This window comes from Macaca fascicularis, chromosome 15, assembly GCF_037993035.2.
Source record: "Macaca fascicularis isolate 582-1 chromosome 15, T2T-MFA8v1.1".
NCBI classification, from domain to species: Eukaryota; Metazoa; Chordata; class Mammalia; order Primates; family Cercopithecidae; genus Macaca; species Macaca fascicularis.
In genome coordinates, this window is record NC_088389.1 from 15,385,365 (window position 1) to 15,400,250 (window position 14,886).

At 44.1% G+C, this 14,886-nt stretch overlaps 1 protein-coding gene across 20 annotated transcripts in view; it reads right to left on the reverse strand.

The window, feature by feature from the left end:
- Positions 1 to 14,886, reverse strand: part of SPTAN1 (spectrin alpha, non-erythrocytic 1) — an 86,404-nt gene that overhangs the window by 54,415 nt on the left and 17,103 nt on the right. For 18 of the 20 annotated variants that reach the window (XM_005580722.3, XM_045373855.2, XM_074016361.1 and 15 more), the window contains 10 exons: positions 14,589 to 14,714; positions 8,709 to 8,849; positions 7,519 to 7,665; positions 5,745 to 5,878; positions 5,428 to 5,572; positions 5,195 to 5,349; positions 4,454 to 4,589; positions 2,963 to 3,064; positions 1,702 to 1,839; positions 572 to 682 (listed from right to left, as the gene is read on the reverse strand). In XM_005580722.3, the coding sequence (XP_005580779.2) occupies positions 572 to 682; positions 1,702 to 1,839; positions 2,963 to 3,064; positions 4,454 to 4,589; positions 5,195 to 5,349; positions 5,428 to 5,572; positions 5,745 to 5,878; positions 7,519 to 7,665; positions 8,709 to 8,849; positions 14,589 to 14,714 (1,335 nt within the window). Of the gene's footprint in view, positions 1 to 571; positions 683 to 1,701; positions 1,840 to 2,962; positions 3,065 to 4,453; positions 4,590 to 5,194; positions 5,350 to 5,427; positions 5,573 to 5,744; positions 5,879 to 7,518; positions 7,666 to 8,704; positions 8,850 to 14,588; positions 14,715 to 14,886 lie in introns of all 20 variants that reach the window. The other 2 variants (XM_074016359.1, XM_065530921.1) reach the window with 1 other exon arrangement.

Below are 14,886 nucleotides of genomic sequence, written 5' to 3' on the forward strand. Positions count from 1 at the left end.
GTACCTCTTTTTTTTTTGAGACTGAGTCTTGCTCTGTCGCCCAGGTTGGAGTGCAGTGGTGCGACCTCAAATCACTGCAAGCTCCGCCTCCCAGGTTCACACCATTCTCCTGCCTCAGCCTCCCCAGTAGCTGGGACTACAGGTGCCCGCCACCACGCCCGACTAATTCTTTGTATTTTTAGTAGAGACGGGGTTTCACTGTGTTAGCCAGGATGGTCTTGATCTCCTGACCTTGTGATCTGCCCGCCTCAGCCTCCCAAAGTGCTGGGATTACAGAAGTGAGCCACTGCACCCAGCCAAAAGTACCTCTTAATATTAACCCTGACCTACTTTTAATGAAGGGTACAAACTTAAAGAAGTTTGGAGGTTTCCATTAAGGAAATCATTTTTCCATAAAGTTGTATTATGTCTTCAACAAGATAGCATGTCATCCTTGTGAAAGTTTAAGCACCCACAGGAGTGCTCTGCATATGAATCTTTCACCAAATCTGTTCAGAATCCTTCCAGGGAAAGAGACTCTGGCTTACGATAATAAGGGTCATTTGAAAGCACTGACAAGAAGGGATCTTACTGTAATCTTTTCCTCCTGGGCACTAAGGGATTTCTCAAAGTCTTCATGCTTCTTAAGAAGTGCTTCCACACTATCCAAGGAATCTCCCAAGTCTTCATTCAACAGGAACGCCTTGCCAAAGGAAACAAAGTGTTCAGAATAATGTCCTATTCCTTTGATCTTCTAAGACTGTGAAGCAAAGGGTATTTTGGCCAAAATACAAAAAGAAGGAAAGACATTTTATGGCTGTTAAACTTCTAAGATCTCTTCTAGGAAGTTTAAAGTCCTTTTGGATTTTTTTTTTTTTTTTTTTTTTTTTGGAGACGGAGTCTCGCTCTGTCGCCCGGGCTGGAGTGCAGTGGCCGGATCTCCGCTCACTGCAAGCTCCGCCTCCCAGGTTTACGCCATTCTCCTGCCTCAGCCTCCCCAGTAGCTGGGACTACAGGCGCCCGCCACCTCGCCCGGCTAGTTTTTTGTATTTTTTAGTAGAGACGGGGTTTCACTGTGTTAGCCAGGATGGTCTCGATCTCCTGACCTCGTGATCCGCCCGTCTCGGCCTCCCAAAGTGCTGGGATTACAGACTTGAGCCACCGCGCCTGGCCAAGTCCTTTTGGATTTTTTTAAAATCAATCCAGTAAAGTCATATCATGAAATCCTTGTTCCACATTCCATTGAAACTTCTCTTACATAGCTTTTGTTGCTTCTATTAGATTTAGATGGCACATAATGCTAAAGTGTTTTTTGTGAGACAGGATCTTGGTCTACTGAACAGGCTAGAGTGTGTGGTACGATCATAGTTTGCTGTAGCCTTGAGTTCCTGGGCTCAAAGGATACTCCCATTTCAGCCTCCCAAGGTGCTGGGATTATAGGAGACAGCCACTGCACCCGGCAATGCTAAGTTCTAAGAAAAAAATCTCAAAACATTTTACATCACACTAATCTGAAAAGCTGGGGCCTTTTCTGAAGGCCTTGCAATCTCAGCAGAGAGAGATGCCGGCAGAGCCGAGAGAAGCTTGCTCAATTCCCCCTCTTCAATGGATTCAGAACTAACATGGTACCGATGTCCTAAAACAAAACAAGCACACTACCCGAGGAGACAAAATACAGGTCCTTCTTCTCCCACCACTGACAAGGCTTTGCTCACAGATTACCTCCTGCTTGCTCATCCAGTTGTCCACCTGCTCAGTGTCCCGGTAGAAGAGCTGCAGGTCCATGCACTGCTCGTACTGCTGCCTGCGCAGCTCCCACAGCTCCAGCAGCGCTGCTCTCTCCTCGGAAAGGATGGTCAGCTTGGGGGCATAGGAGACATGGTCAGGGAGATGAGGTCAGCCCCAATGCCTCCGAGGCAGACAGAACAGCTAGCCTGGAATTCCTAATCCTAGTGCTAATCTTCAGGCCTTTTTTCTGATTTGCAAAAGGGGAAAAACAACATTCATGTTGTATGTGCATGTTCAATATAAAAGGGATGGCTTATTTTAATTAATCTAGAATTAATTTATTGCCACATGATCACAAATGACTTTAGGTAAAAATAGTAAGTAAACTCCCGGGTAGAAGAAATAGGGCATCCATTTAAAAGTGAGGCAGTATAAATGGAGTAGGGACTCTCCACTGAGAAATGTCAACTGAGTGGGTGCTCTATAACATATGGAAAATAAATTCAGAAACCCCCAAGACTTTAGGCTCCGAAGCTACTAATGACAAGTCTTTGAAATGTCTTCTTTTACTCTATGTAATATTAGAAAATATAGAAATCATTATTTATCTAATGTTCCTAGGCAATTTTATACTCTGAGATACTTCAAAACTTACATACATACATATTTTATTTTACTTTCTTTTTTTTTTTAGAGACAGGTTCTCACTCTGTCACTCAAGCTGGAGTGCAGTGGTGCAAATCATAACTCATTGTAACTTTGAACTCCTGGGTTCAAGCAATTCTCTCGAGTAGCTAGGACTATACGAATGTGCCACCATGTCTGGCTAATTTATCAATTTTTTGTCAAGATGGGGTCTCACTATGTTGTTCAGGCTGGTCTCCCATTCCTAGTCTCAAGCAATCCTCCTGCCTTGGCCTCTGAAAGTGCTGGGGTCACACCACATCCGGCCTATGTATCATTTTATAAAAATGTGTTTCCTCTTTGCTGCAACTCCTAATGCAAGACTCAGCTCAATACAAAAAGTCCCTGTAAGTAGGAAACGTGCCACACATGCCCCAAATAAGGAGGACTGTCTCTCAGGAAATCAGCACACTACACATATACCTTCTTTTTAAATCTCTGCAGAAAAAGAAAAGTTTCTCACATATCATGGTGAATGCAATGTCTGGATATTTAAGGATGAATAATAGCTTTCAGAGACTTAGTGAAAGATGTAATTTGCTCCTCAAAAGCTCCATTTCTCTTCTCTTACCTTCTCCCTCACTTCATCTGAGGCGTAATGACCAGCAGCAAGCAGTGCCTGCCCAGATTCATCTGCAGATTTGAAGCTGTCTTCATGAGCATCAATTTCACCCTACAGGAGAAAAAAACAAAGCCATGATTTATGCCTAGCATCTTACAAAATGAAAACAAGGTGTTGCATTTTACATAAGCATTATAAGCCAGACTATGATATCTAAAACAAGGAACAAAATGAAAGATTAGGCCAGGTTTCCTAATACATAATCAATCTAGGTCATCAAATGTGAGAGTATCACTCACTGATGAAGTCCTTTTCCAAATGGCTTTTCAGGTCACCTGTTGTTTGTCAAGGTTCCACACATTCACATGGGTCTGAGCTCTCTTTCGTTCCAGTGCTCTGTCTTCTTTGTGCCAAATGGACTTGTTTACTATTATTTTATAGAACCTGGTAGGGTGAGTCCCTCCCTGGCCCCACCATGATCTTCAACATTGTCTCAACCTTTTTAAAATTTTTTTCTTCCAAATCAGTTTTGGAATCAGCTCATCTCATTGCAAAAAGAAACACACACATACACATATACCTGCTGAGCACTTGACTAGAACTGAATTAACTGTATATATCCTGGTGGGAATTTACACCTTCACAAAAGATCGTTCTATCTGTGCACTAGATAAATCATTCTCTCTATTCAGTTTTTATTTAATGCCTTTTAACAAAGTTTTATAGTTTTTTCCACAAATGTCTTACACACTTTTGTTAGATTTATTCCTAAGTACTTTATATTTTCTGCTCTAATAAGTAGTATTTTTAAAAATTACGTTTCTGTTGCTAGTGTAGAGAAACGTTTGACTTTCAGTATATTGATTTTGTATCTAGCAAATTAAAACCTCTCAGGTTTTTTTTTTTTTTTTTTTGAGAGACGGAGTTTCACTCTTGTTGTCCAGGCAGTAGTAGAATAGTGCGATCATGGCTCACTGCAACCTCTGCCTCCCGGGTTCAAGCGATTCCCCTGCCTCAGACTCCTGAGTAACTGGGACTACAGGCATGTGCCACCAAGGCCAGCTAATTTTTGTACTTTTAGTAGAGACAGGGTTTCATCATGTTGGCAAGGATGGTCTTGATCTCTTGACTTTGTGATCCACCTGCCTTGGCCTTCCAAAGTGCTGGGATCATAGGCATAAGCCACTGTGCTCAGCCCAACAAATACTTTTTACATCACAAAGGATCAACGTGCCAAGTAGTAGCACTTCTATCTCGCCAGAGCTTGTCTGTTTGCTTTTATGGACCACAGTGAACTTCTTCACACTGAACTGAGTTAAGCCTCTATCAGAAGCAGGTAGACCAGGTCTCCAAAGGCAAAACCAACCACAATCCTTATGATGAGAGACACCTGTGAATAACGTGGTACCAACTCCAACTACAGGCCTCACCCAACATTGATATACTGTTGCATTATAAGCTAAAATCTTCACTTCTGGAAGATGCTGGAGATACTATTACCTTGTGCTCTTGGTGTCTATCTAGCAGGGCTTCAGCCCCAGCCACATCATTGGCAAGCTCATCTGCATTGATGAGGGCTTTCATCTCAGTCACCCAGCTGGTGAGGTCACGGAAGTCAGCAAGGAAGCGTTGAAGCCTAGGAAAAGCCAAAGGAAGACATTATGTTTCCAGCAGAGGTTCCAGGGTGGAAAATGGCCTCCCTAAAGCTCCGAATTCTATGTTCTCAAATGTCTAACAAATTATACAAACTCTAGTTCTGGGAAATATGAAATTCTACCAATCTAGACTGTGAAGGAAAGCAAGAGAAGGCTGAAATCAACGCTTTAAAACTTAGGTTCTGTCCATCACTATAAAGCCCCAATCCTGTCCCACATTTCCAACTTCCTTGTTATTCCCAGGTTCAACCCTTGGCTAGTAAGAAGCATTCTTTTCCTTTCCAATCTGGTTGTAATAAGGTATTTAATGTGATACTCAGATACTTAAGGGGATATTTCCATTCTATCAGTCATAATGCAGTGATGCAGAATAGAAGAATTTATGAAGTTGTAAATAGCATACACATACTACACATGATACAGTTGCCAGTCTCCAAACAGAGAGAACATAGGTAAGAAGTGATTTGCATTGGTAGGTGATACCTGACACTTCCACAGAACACAGAACAGACCCTTAACTCTGCTATTCCTGCTTCCTAAAAAGAAGTTAAATGATACTGGTTAAGACCTGGAGCATTATTTGCACCTGTATGAATCATTGAGCCGTGCATGTCTCTCTGCCGCCAAGGTGCGGATCTGCTCCCAGTTTGTAATCAGTTCCTCTCGCTTCACTTGAATCTGTGTTGCACTCAGAGGGTGGGACTGTTGCAGGCGGTCAGCCTCAGCACACAGGGCTTTGACCTAGAAATGAACTCCGTCAGAACTATTCTCCTGACCCTTGGTAAATTATTTACAGAATCAGCTGCTTGTAAAACCCACCTTGTCTTCTAGAGCAGCAAGATCTCTCTCTAGACCCTCGTGCTTCCGAAGCAGAGCCTGAACACTTGCCAGGTCTCGGCCAAAATCATCAGAGGCCATTAACTGCTCCTTTTCCTTAATCCAACTGATAGTCTCATCCACATCCCTACAGAACAAAGGCACCAGTTAATCCACAGCAATGACATCTCCCTAGAACTAGGAACACTCCATGGGACCAAGGCCCAGTCAGCCCTGACAGCTCACCAGCACATGCCCTGTGCTTCACAACTCCCCTCCAGGTTGAGGCCCATTCCCCAAAGCCCACTCTGGCTTGACACCTGTTAAAGCGCTGAACTTCAGCTGCCCCAAAGAGCTTCCCCTGCCTCTGCAGAGCCAAGCCCTTCAGCCGCTGCCAGGCTGCATTGACTTCATCCTGCTTAGTCTTGATCAGTTCCTCCTCAGGGTGCTGCTCCTACACAAGGAAGAGAAGAGACTGGATTTGTACACAACTTCTGGCTTCTCCAACTAGTTACCCTGGGGTTGGTTCCTTGACGTATCTTAGCAAATCACCACTCTGATGTTAATAAATAGTTTGGCTGTAACTTTGTGGTAGCTTTATCCATGTACTCATCTACCCTAACTGCTTGAAAATTTGGTATTTCAGATGTTCATGAGGCTGTTAGGCATTCTTGTACATAAACATAATTTTCAGGGCTTAAGAGTTTGTTCCTGGCTTTAGACTGAAGACATTTCTTTTTTTCTTTTTTGAGACAGGGTCTTGCTATGTTACCCAGGCTGGTCTCAAGTGATCCCGTCTTGTCAGCCTGGGTCTGGGTAGAGTAGCTGGGTCTACAGGCAGATGCCACTGCATCCAGCTTAGAGACATTTCTTTAAAAGTATCCTTCCCTACCAACCACATTTTGGTGTTTTTAAAAATACGATATAAAGTAATAAAGTGAAGCATTCAGGGTTCTTGTGGTTTTTTTTTTTTTTTTTTTGAGACGGAGTCTCGCTCTGTCGCCCAGGCTGGAGTGCGGTGGTGCAATCTCCACTCACTGCAAGCTCCGCCTCCTGGGTTCACGCCATTCTCCTGCCTCAGCCTCCCGTGTGGCTGGGACTACAGGCGCCTGTCACCGTGCCCGGCTAATTTTTGTATTTTTAGTAGAGACGGGGTTTCACCGTGTTAGCCAGGATGGTCTCGATCTCCTGACCTCGTGATCCGCCCATCTCGGCCTCCCAAAGTGCTGGGATTACAGGCGTGAGCCACCGCGCCCGGCCGCATTCAGGGTTCCTGAATCCATTTGGGATACCATGGGTTTGGCCTGACTACTCTTCTCAAGCTCAACCGTAGGAAAGCCTAGGGTTTGGAAAGGTAACACATCTGTCACTGTGGAAGGGTGAGATATTTCTGAGGAATGCCGGGTATTCTTTCTCTTAATCATAGACCAGAAAAAGGAAACAAGTACCAGCCTGTAAGCAGATTTATACATTTAAAATTTGTACCCCCCCAAATCAAATTTCCCTAAAAGTAAAAACTCTCGGGTTCTGAGTACTTGATGTCCGTGGAACCCTTTGGACTCAGAGTGGAAGCAGCTTACAGGATTGTACACGTGGGCACTGGGGAAGGGTTATCATTCCCTCTTCACAGGCTCCAGCGCCAGAGTGGAGAGCCTATTCACGACAAGGTTCTCTCAGGCTCCCAGGAGAGCCCAGGGAAGCTTCAAGTAAAAAAGGAAGGCAAGAGCCCTAAGGCATTGGTGGACATCTGCCAATACTAACTTAGCATTCACCACCACACCCTCGTCTGAGAAACCCTGAGACCTAGCTTCAGCAGCCCAATAAAAGCTTCACCCAGCCCTGCCCAGAAGTGGGTGGAGGAAACAGATCACATGAACTCTGCCCTTCCTGCCAAAGGCAACACATTAAAAAGCATCTTCCACTTTAGGACTAATCGGTATTGTGCCTTATACAGCTAAACAAAACGCTTTAGACATGCTTACAAAAACTTGCTCAATCAAAAACTGGGGGACCAATCATCAAAATTTTCTCCTGAATATACTAAACAGTTAACATAATAATGTTGTGAGAAACACACAGCACTTTGCTATTTACCTGTATGAGTTTGGCAGCAAATTGGTTCACTTCATTAACTCTTTCTTCATGAGCAGCCATATCTGTTTGAAACTCTTCAAATTTCTTCTGTAAAACCTCTACATGCTCCAGATCCTGGCCCAGCTCTTCAGAAGTAACAATTGCTTCCTATTCAGGGACCATAAGAGAGCCAGAGTCACCAACCAACATTTGTTTTTTTTGTTTGTTTTTTTTTTTTTTTTTTGAGACGGAGTCTCGCTCTGTCCCCCGGCTGGAGTGCAGTGGCCGGATCTCAGCTCACTGCAAGCTCCGCCTCCCGGGTTTACGCCATTCTCCTGCCTCAGCCTCCCGAGTAGCTGGGACTACAGGCGCCCGCCACGTCACCCGGCTAGCTTTTTGTAGTTTTTAGTAGAGACGGGGTTTCACCCTGTTAGCCAGGATGGTCTCGATCTCCTGACCTAGTGATCCGCCCGTCTCGGCCTCCCAAAGTGCAGGGATTACAGGCTTGAGCCACCGCGCCCGGCCTCCAACATTTGTTAACAATGGCTTCCAGAAGCATGAAACAGACACATTAGGGATGGAGTCATGTTAGCTTTAATGGATACGGTTTTCTCTGTGGTTTGTGATTTTAGTTCCTCCCATAGAAAGTTAACAGGCTGAGCTCAGAGCATTTCTGTCTTAGCGACTCCAGGCTTCAGAGTTACAGAATAGCGCATACACCCAGAGAGCAGCTGGAGAGACAGCAATCCCACTTCCACCCTTTCCCTTAAAATGGCCATATCTGTGCTAACACTGGGTCTCGCTACAGATCACAGAGGAGTCTCTTCCTTTCTCTGAGTAAGGCTTAGCAAACCTTTCTTCTCAAAACGTGCCTTGTCGGCCGGGCGCGGTGGCTCAAGCCTGTAATCCCAGCACTTTGGGAGGCCGAGGCGGGCGGATCACAAGGTCAGGAGATCGAGACCACAGTGAAACCCCGTCTCTACTAAAAATACAAAAAATTAGCCGGGCGCGGTGGCGGGCGCCTGTAGTCCCAGCTACTCAGGAGGCTGAGGCAGGAGAATGGCGGGAACCCGGGAGGCGGAGCTTGCAGTGAGCCGAGATCGCGCCATTGCACTCCAGCCTGGGCAACAGCGTGAGACTCCGTCTCAAAAAAAAAAAAAAAAAAAAAAAAAAAAAAAAAAAAAAAAAAAAAAAAAAAAAAAAAAACGTGCCTTGTCATTGATCCAGTCCATCACGTCCTCACATTCCCGTAAGTACTGCACCAACTTCTGGGCCTGCAGCAGTTTGATTCCTTTCTCTCGCATCTTCTCCAGAAGTAATTCCCACTGGCGGTGCAGCTCCATCAAACGGGTCTGAAAGTTTCAAATCAGAGTTTTAATCAGATCACAAGTGGCTCTGTGGGATCTGGCTCTGACAAGTTAGAGACTTTATGGAGCTCTGAATAAAAATATTTTTAAAAGATAATCCCTAAACTGAGAGGAAATAGTAAATTTAACTGGGAGTAGGGAAAAGTCCACAGTTCAGACTGGTTTGGTGGTCTTCAAGTTACAAGTAGGTAGATTTACTCTAGTTTACATCAGGAAAATCATTATCATTTATATTATTAATAATATATTTATATTTCATTTATTTATGATATATTTATATTGTAAAGTTACATATATTTTAGTATTACATAATAGTTAATAGGTACACAATTGATACTATTAATAATTATTATTAAATTATTAGAGTGGAATTCCTAATCCAGAAGACTACTGGGGAAGGAAAAATGAGGAATTAATGTGTAAACTGAGCTGAAATTACTGAAGGATGTATTCCAAATTCATGCAGATAAAAAAAAAAACAAAAGAAGAGGTCCTATAGGCATAATCAATGTAAAAATTATGAGGTGCAACAGGAAAATCTTGTTATAAAAGTAGAAAAGGGGAGGCTGGGCGCAGTGGCACTTTGGGAGGCTGAGGCGGGTGGATCACGAGGTCAGGAGTTCGAGACCAGCCTGGCCAGCATGGTGAAACCCTGTCCCTACTAAAAGTACAAAAATGAGCTGGGTGTGGTGGCACGCACCTGTAATCCCAGCTACTCGGAAGGCTGAGGCAGGAGAATCACTTGACCCCAGGGAGGTAGAGCTTTCAGTGAGTAGTGATTGAGCCACTGCACTCCAGTCTGGGCGACAGAGCGAGACTCCGTCTCAAAAAAAAAGTAGAAAAGGAGGGGGTGCAGTGGCTCACTCCTGTAATCCCAGCACTTTGGAAGGCTGAGGTGGGCAGATCACGAGGTCAGGAGTTCGAGACCAGCCTGGCCAACACGGTGAAACCTCTACTAAAGTCTCTACTAAAAATACACAAATTAGCCGGGCGTGGTGGCACACACCTGTAATCCCAGCTACTTGGAAGGCTGAGGCAGGAGAATTGCTTGAATCTGGGAGGTGGAGGTTGCAGTGAGCCAAGATTGTGCCACTGCACTCCAGCTCTGGGCTACAGAGCAAGAAGCCATCTCGGGGAGAAAAAAAAAAATAGTAGAAAGGATGGGGTCCTGAAAAGTCATCAGCTATCAAAAAGGATTCCTGATAGAAAAAATTTTGAACCTTCTGTGAAAAGACAGTATGCAGTACATCTCAAGTGAGGTTTATTTCAAACTTCACCCAAGTGGCAGCCACAGGATCAAACATACTCAGCTCCCAGCATCTTTGGGTTCTCATAACACAGGCCCAGTAAGGACTTATCAAGCATTGGAGGAAACTGGTAATCAATGCAAGATTAGATGATGCATTCTGGTATTCCAATCCAACCTCAATGCCTTGATTATGCCTACCCAAGATACTGGGAGTTTCTGTACAACACTGACAGACATAAGTAAAACAAAGAGATTTAAACACTAACAGAAAAGAAGTCTGGGATCCACCCATGATTGAGATATCACTCCTAGCAAAATGAAAACTTGAAAACCATGGGACAGTCAACATGGGTGGATTCTCTTAGAAACAAGTATGAATGTTTTACTTGAAAGGAGAAAGCAGCAGAGGAATACATGCTCACACAATTCACTTCCACCACTGTTGGTAAAACTGTGACCCCACCACTGAGAAAGAAGTGAAAGGCACTCCAAAGCAAGGGGGCAAAGGCAACCGACAGCAAGTCAATACTCCACCTACTCGGATGTGGGACCCGATGTGGGTGGCGGTGACTATGGGGCGCCACGCTGTCCGGTATGGTGTGAAAGTCTAAACCAGTGACAGACAGGTTATCCAGGACACAGACATGCCCTCACACGCCACCCACCTTCCTCTACTACCACTGCCTGCCAAACTAAGTAATAAGTTAGGAGACCAAATAAATGACCAAGCCAAGATCACCATAGTAACTGTGAGCATGAAAGTAAAGATGAAATGAGAGCTCCTGCTCAAATTAAAAATGAGGCCACAGAAGACTAGAGAAAATCCTCTCACATTCAAGTCAACTGTCCATCTCACATATTTCATTTTTACACCCTCAAGGAAAGAACTAGGGCAAGGCCTGTCCCAGTACTGGAACCATTTTCCCATTGCTGATGTGTCTGATCTTGTAAATACTGCAGGTAAGAGAGAGTCCAGCTTCACAGCCTTACTATTATTTGAGAGTGTGAGTGGGCAGGGAGGCAGGTGCGCTTCATAAACATGTGGAAAGCTGATGGGGTGGAGAAGCAAGCCTGGTTCTGACTCAGGTGGATTTCTCAATAGGGACATAAGCAAGCAACAGGAGCCTTCAGAGAAGTAGATGGTGGAAACATTAAGCAAAGAAGACAGGAATGAAGTACAGGTCGGAAAAACAAAGCACATAGGCTGGGTGCAGTCGCTCACACCTGTAATCCCAGCACTTTGGGAGGCCGAGGCAGGTGGATTGCTTCAGCTCCAGAGTTAAAGACCAGCCTGGGCAACATGGCAAGACCCCTATCTCTACTAAAAATACAAAATATAGCTCAGCATGGTGGTGCGTTCCTGTGGTCCCAGCTACTCGGGAGGCTGAGGTGGGTGAACCGCTTGAGCCTGGGGGAAGGAGGTTGCAGCTAGCTGAGATTGTGCCACTGCACTCCAGCTTGGGTGACAGAGCAAGACCCTGTCTCAAAAAATAATAATAATAATAAATTAAAATTTAAAAAAATAGTGATGACTGGACAAAGAAGGGGACAGAGGAAATTCCAGTTCAGTCATCTATCAACTGTATGACTTTGGGCAAGTTACTGAAATTCTCTGAGACTCAGTTTCTACTCTCACATAATAGGGAAATAATGGCCACTTTGCACACTTACTGTGAAGATTAGAGGTTAACAAAGTATCTATATATAAATAGCTCCTAATACCTACTCAACAAACTATATTTAATAAGTTTTTTAAAATTACTTTTTTTTTTTTTTTTTTTTTTTTTTACTTTTTTCAGACAGAGTTTCGTTCTTGTTGCCCAAGCCAGAGTACAATGGCTGGATCTCAGCTCATTGCAACCTCTGCCTCTTGGGTTCAAGCGATTCTCGTGCTTCAGCCTCCCAAGTAGCTGGGATTACAGGCACACACCACCAAACCCGGCTAATTTTTTGTATTTTTAGTAGAAACAGGTTTTTACCATGTTAGCCAGGCTGGTCTCAAACTCCTGACCTCAGATGATTTGCCCATCTCAGCCTCCCAAAGTGCTGGGATTACAGGTATGAGCCACACTGTGCCAGGCCTTTTTTTTTTTTTTTCCCCAGGCAGTCTTGCTCTGTTGCCTAGGCTGAAGTCCAGTGGTGCAATCATGGCTCACTGTAGCCTTGACCTCCCAGGCTCAAGTGATCCTCCCACCTCAACCTCCCCAGCAGCTGGGACTACAGGTGTGCACCATCACGCCCCGCTAATTTTTTAATTTTTTTGTAGAGACGAGGTCTCACTATGTTGCCCAGGCTGGTTTTGAACTCCTGAGCTCAAGTGAGCCTCTTGCCTCAGCCTTGGCCTCCCAAAGTTCTGGGATTACAGGTGTGAGCCACCACGCCTGGCCAGTTAACAGTATTGTTAATGTTGCTTTAATAAGCTGTCCAGGCCAGGCGTGGTGGCTCACGCCTGTAATCCCAGCACTTTGGGAGGCCAAGGCGGGCAGATTACCTGAGGTCGGGAGTTCGAGACCAGCTTGACCAATATGGAGAAACCCCATCTCTACTAAAAATACAAAATTAGCTGGCTGTGGTGGCACAGCACATGCCTGTAATCCTAGTTACTCAGGAGGCTGAGGCAGAAGAATCACTTGAAACTGGGAGGTGGAGGTTGCAGTGAGCCAGGATTACGCCATTGCACTCCAGCCTGGGTAACAAGAGTAAAACACCATCTCAAAAAAATAAAAAAAATAGTAATAATAATAAATCATCTGGGCTGGGCACGATGGCTCATACCTGTAATCCCAGCACTTCGGGAGGCCGAGGCGGGCAGATCACCTGAGGTCAGAAGTTCAAGACCAACCTGGTCAACATGGTGAAACCCCATCTCTACTAAATAAACAAAAATTAGCCGGGTATGGTGGCAGGCACCTGTAATCCCAGCTACTTGGGAGACTGAAGCAGGAGAATCGCTTGAACCTGGGAGGCAGAGGTTGCATTGAGCCGAGATCTTGCCATTCTGCTCCAGCTTGGGCAACAAGAGCAAAACTTCGTCTCAATAAACAAATAAATAAATAGGCTGTCTAAACAGGGCAGAGGGTACTAATAGACATAAATAAAGTCAGCTTTGGGTCCTCCTCCCTTCCCCCTTGATTAATTACTGAAGCCAAACACTTGATATCTGTCTAATGTTCCGATCTATAAGCTGGTTACATATTCTACTACAGAGGTGCCTCATTCACTCTGGGAAAACAACTTCTATCCCTGGATAGAATAATAAGACATACTGATCTCATTTACTCTAAGATTGTATATAAAATAGTGGGAAGATGGGCAGATAAATATCTGTATTTAATTGCAGACACATACTACATTGCCCAAATGGGTTAAATGTTATTAAATGTCATATGATATTTGGAATTCACTTTTATTTCCTATTTACAGTCATCATTATTAGTAATAGTTAATTATTCATCATACATCTCAGGGCTAATTGTAAGTCCTTAATATGAGACTGCAGAGTATTGCCAAGCAAACGTGAGAAAACAAATATTTATTGTTGAAAATGAGTAGACTGGATCCTCAGTGAAAGAATCCTCCACACAGTTATCAAGGAAGAGTGGGGGACAAAACAGTTCTAGCTGGGGCTTAAGGGTACAGCTTTCATTTACATCTTCAGGACTGCTTTGACAGGTAAAATACTAGAAAAGGGTGGGCCTCAAGCAATCTGGCTTTGGATGACAAAGAACCAAAAAGAACACACAGCTAGACATGATGTGTATCAAAGATAGATAAGTGCATCCACTTATAAGAAACTCAATGTGCACACCTCACTGTCAAGAGGTTTGTTTTCCCTTAATATCTTCATACTAGAAATGTGAAACGAAGCAGAGAAACATCAATTACTACCTCAGCCCCAATAAACTGTCACTAAAATCAGCCAGACCAAAGAGTTCAAGGACTCCTGCCTCAAAGTCAGTACCATCACCACGGTCGTTGACCAATAGGTGCCACAAATTGTTCCTTAGAGCTGGAGCTTTAACAGGCTTGCTGCCTAGACCTCAGTAAACCCCTCCCAGGGCAAGCCGAGATTCAAGACAACAAGCTTTCCCACAGATAACCTTCTTCATAGTGTCTGTGACTGTTTCTATTTATCTTTATATTCGAGTCCTTAAATTTGCCAGTTTCACTAATATGCTCTCCCATCTCATTGCCATTTACAAATGTTAAATTTAAGTTTTCTTTAAAGTATAATCACATTCTAATTTGCTCTACAAAAGGAATATTAATTTCCTCACTGAGTATACAAATCCTTGCTTATATTCATATTGTCATATTACAAAGGCAGGATTTGGGTAACTTCTTAAGGAGACTTCATAAATTCTTTTAAAAGCTGGAAAAGTCTATCTTTTTGGGAACCCAAACTGACATGTATGCATGAATCTACAATGCTCCACCCAGATGAAACCGCCACACCACAAGCTACTCATACTCACCCGTATGGTTTCAGATGCAAAATGCCCTTCTGAGATCATCAGGTTTCCAGTTTCATCCAGCTTAACAATGGCTCCTGAATTGGCCTGCACTTCAGCTTCAAAGGCTTGATGCTTCTGAAGCTTTCCCTGTTGGTGGACCTTGAAGTGAGCCTCAGACGCAACCACACAGCATCAGCATTTTGTACCCCCCTGTTCCTTCCCTCCTCAATCCTGCTCCCTCTAGTTAGGGACACATCATTTGGCACCTCGCCCATTCTCTACCTGCTCAATTCCTCAAATACTGACTGCATTTCTCCTG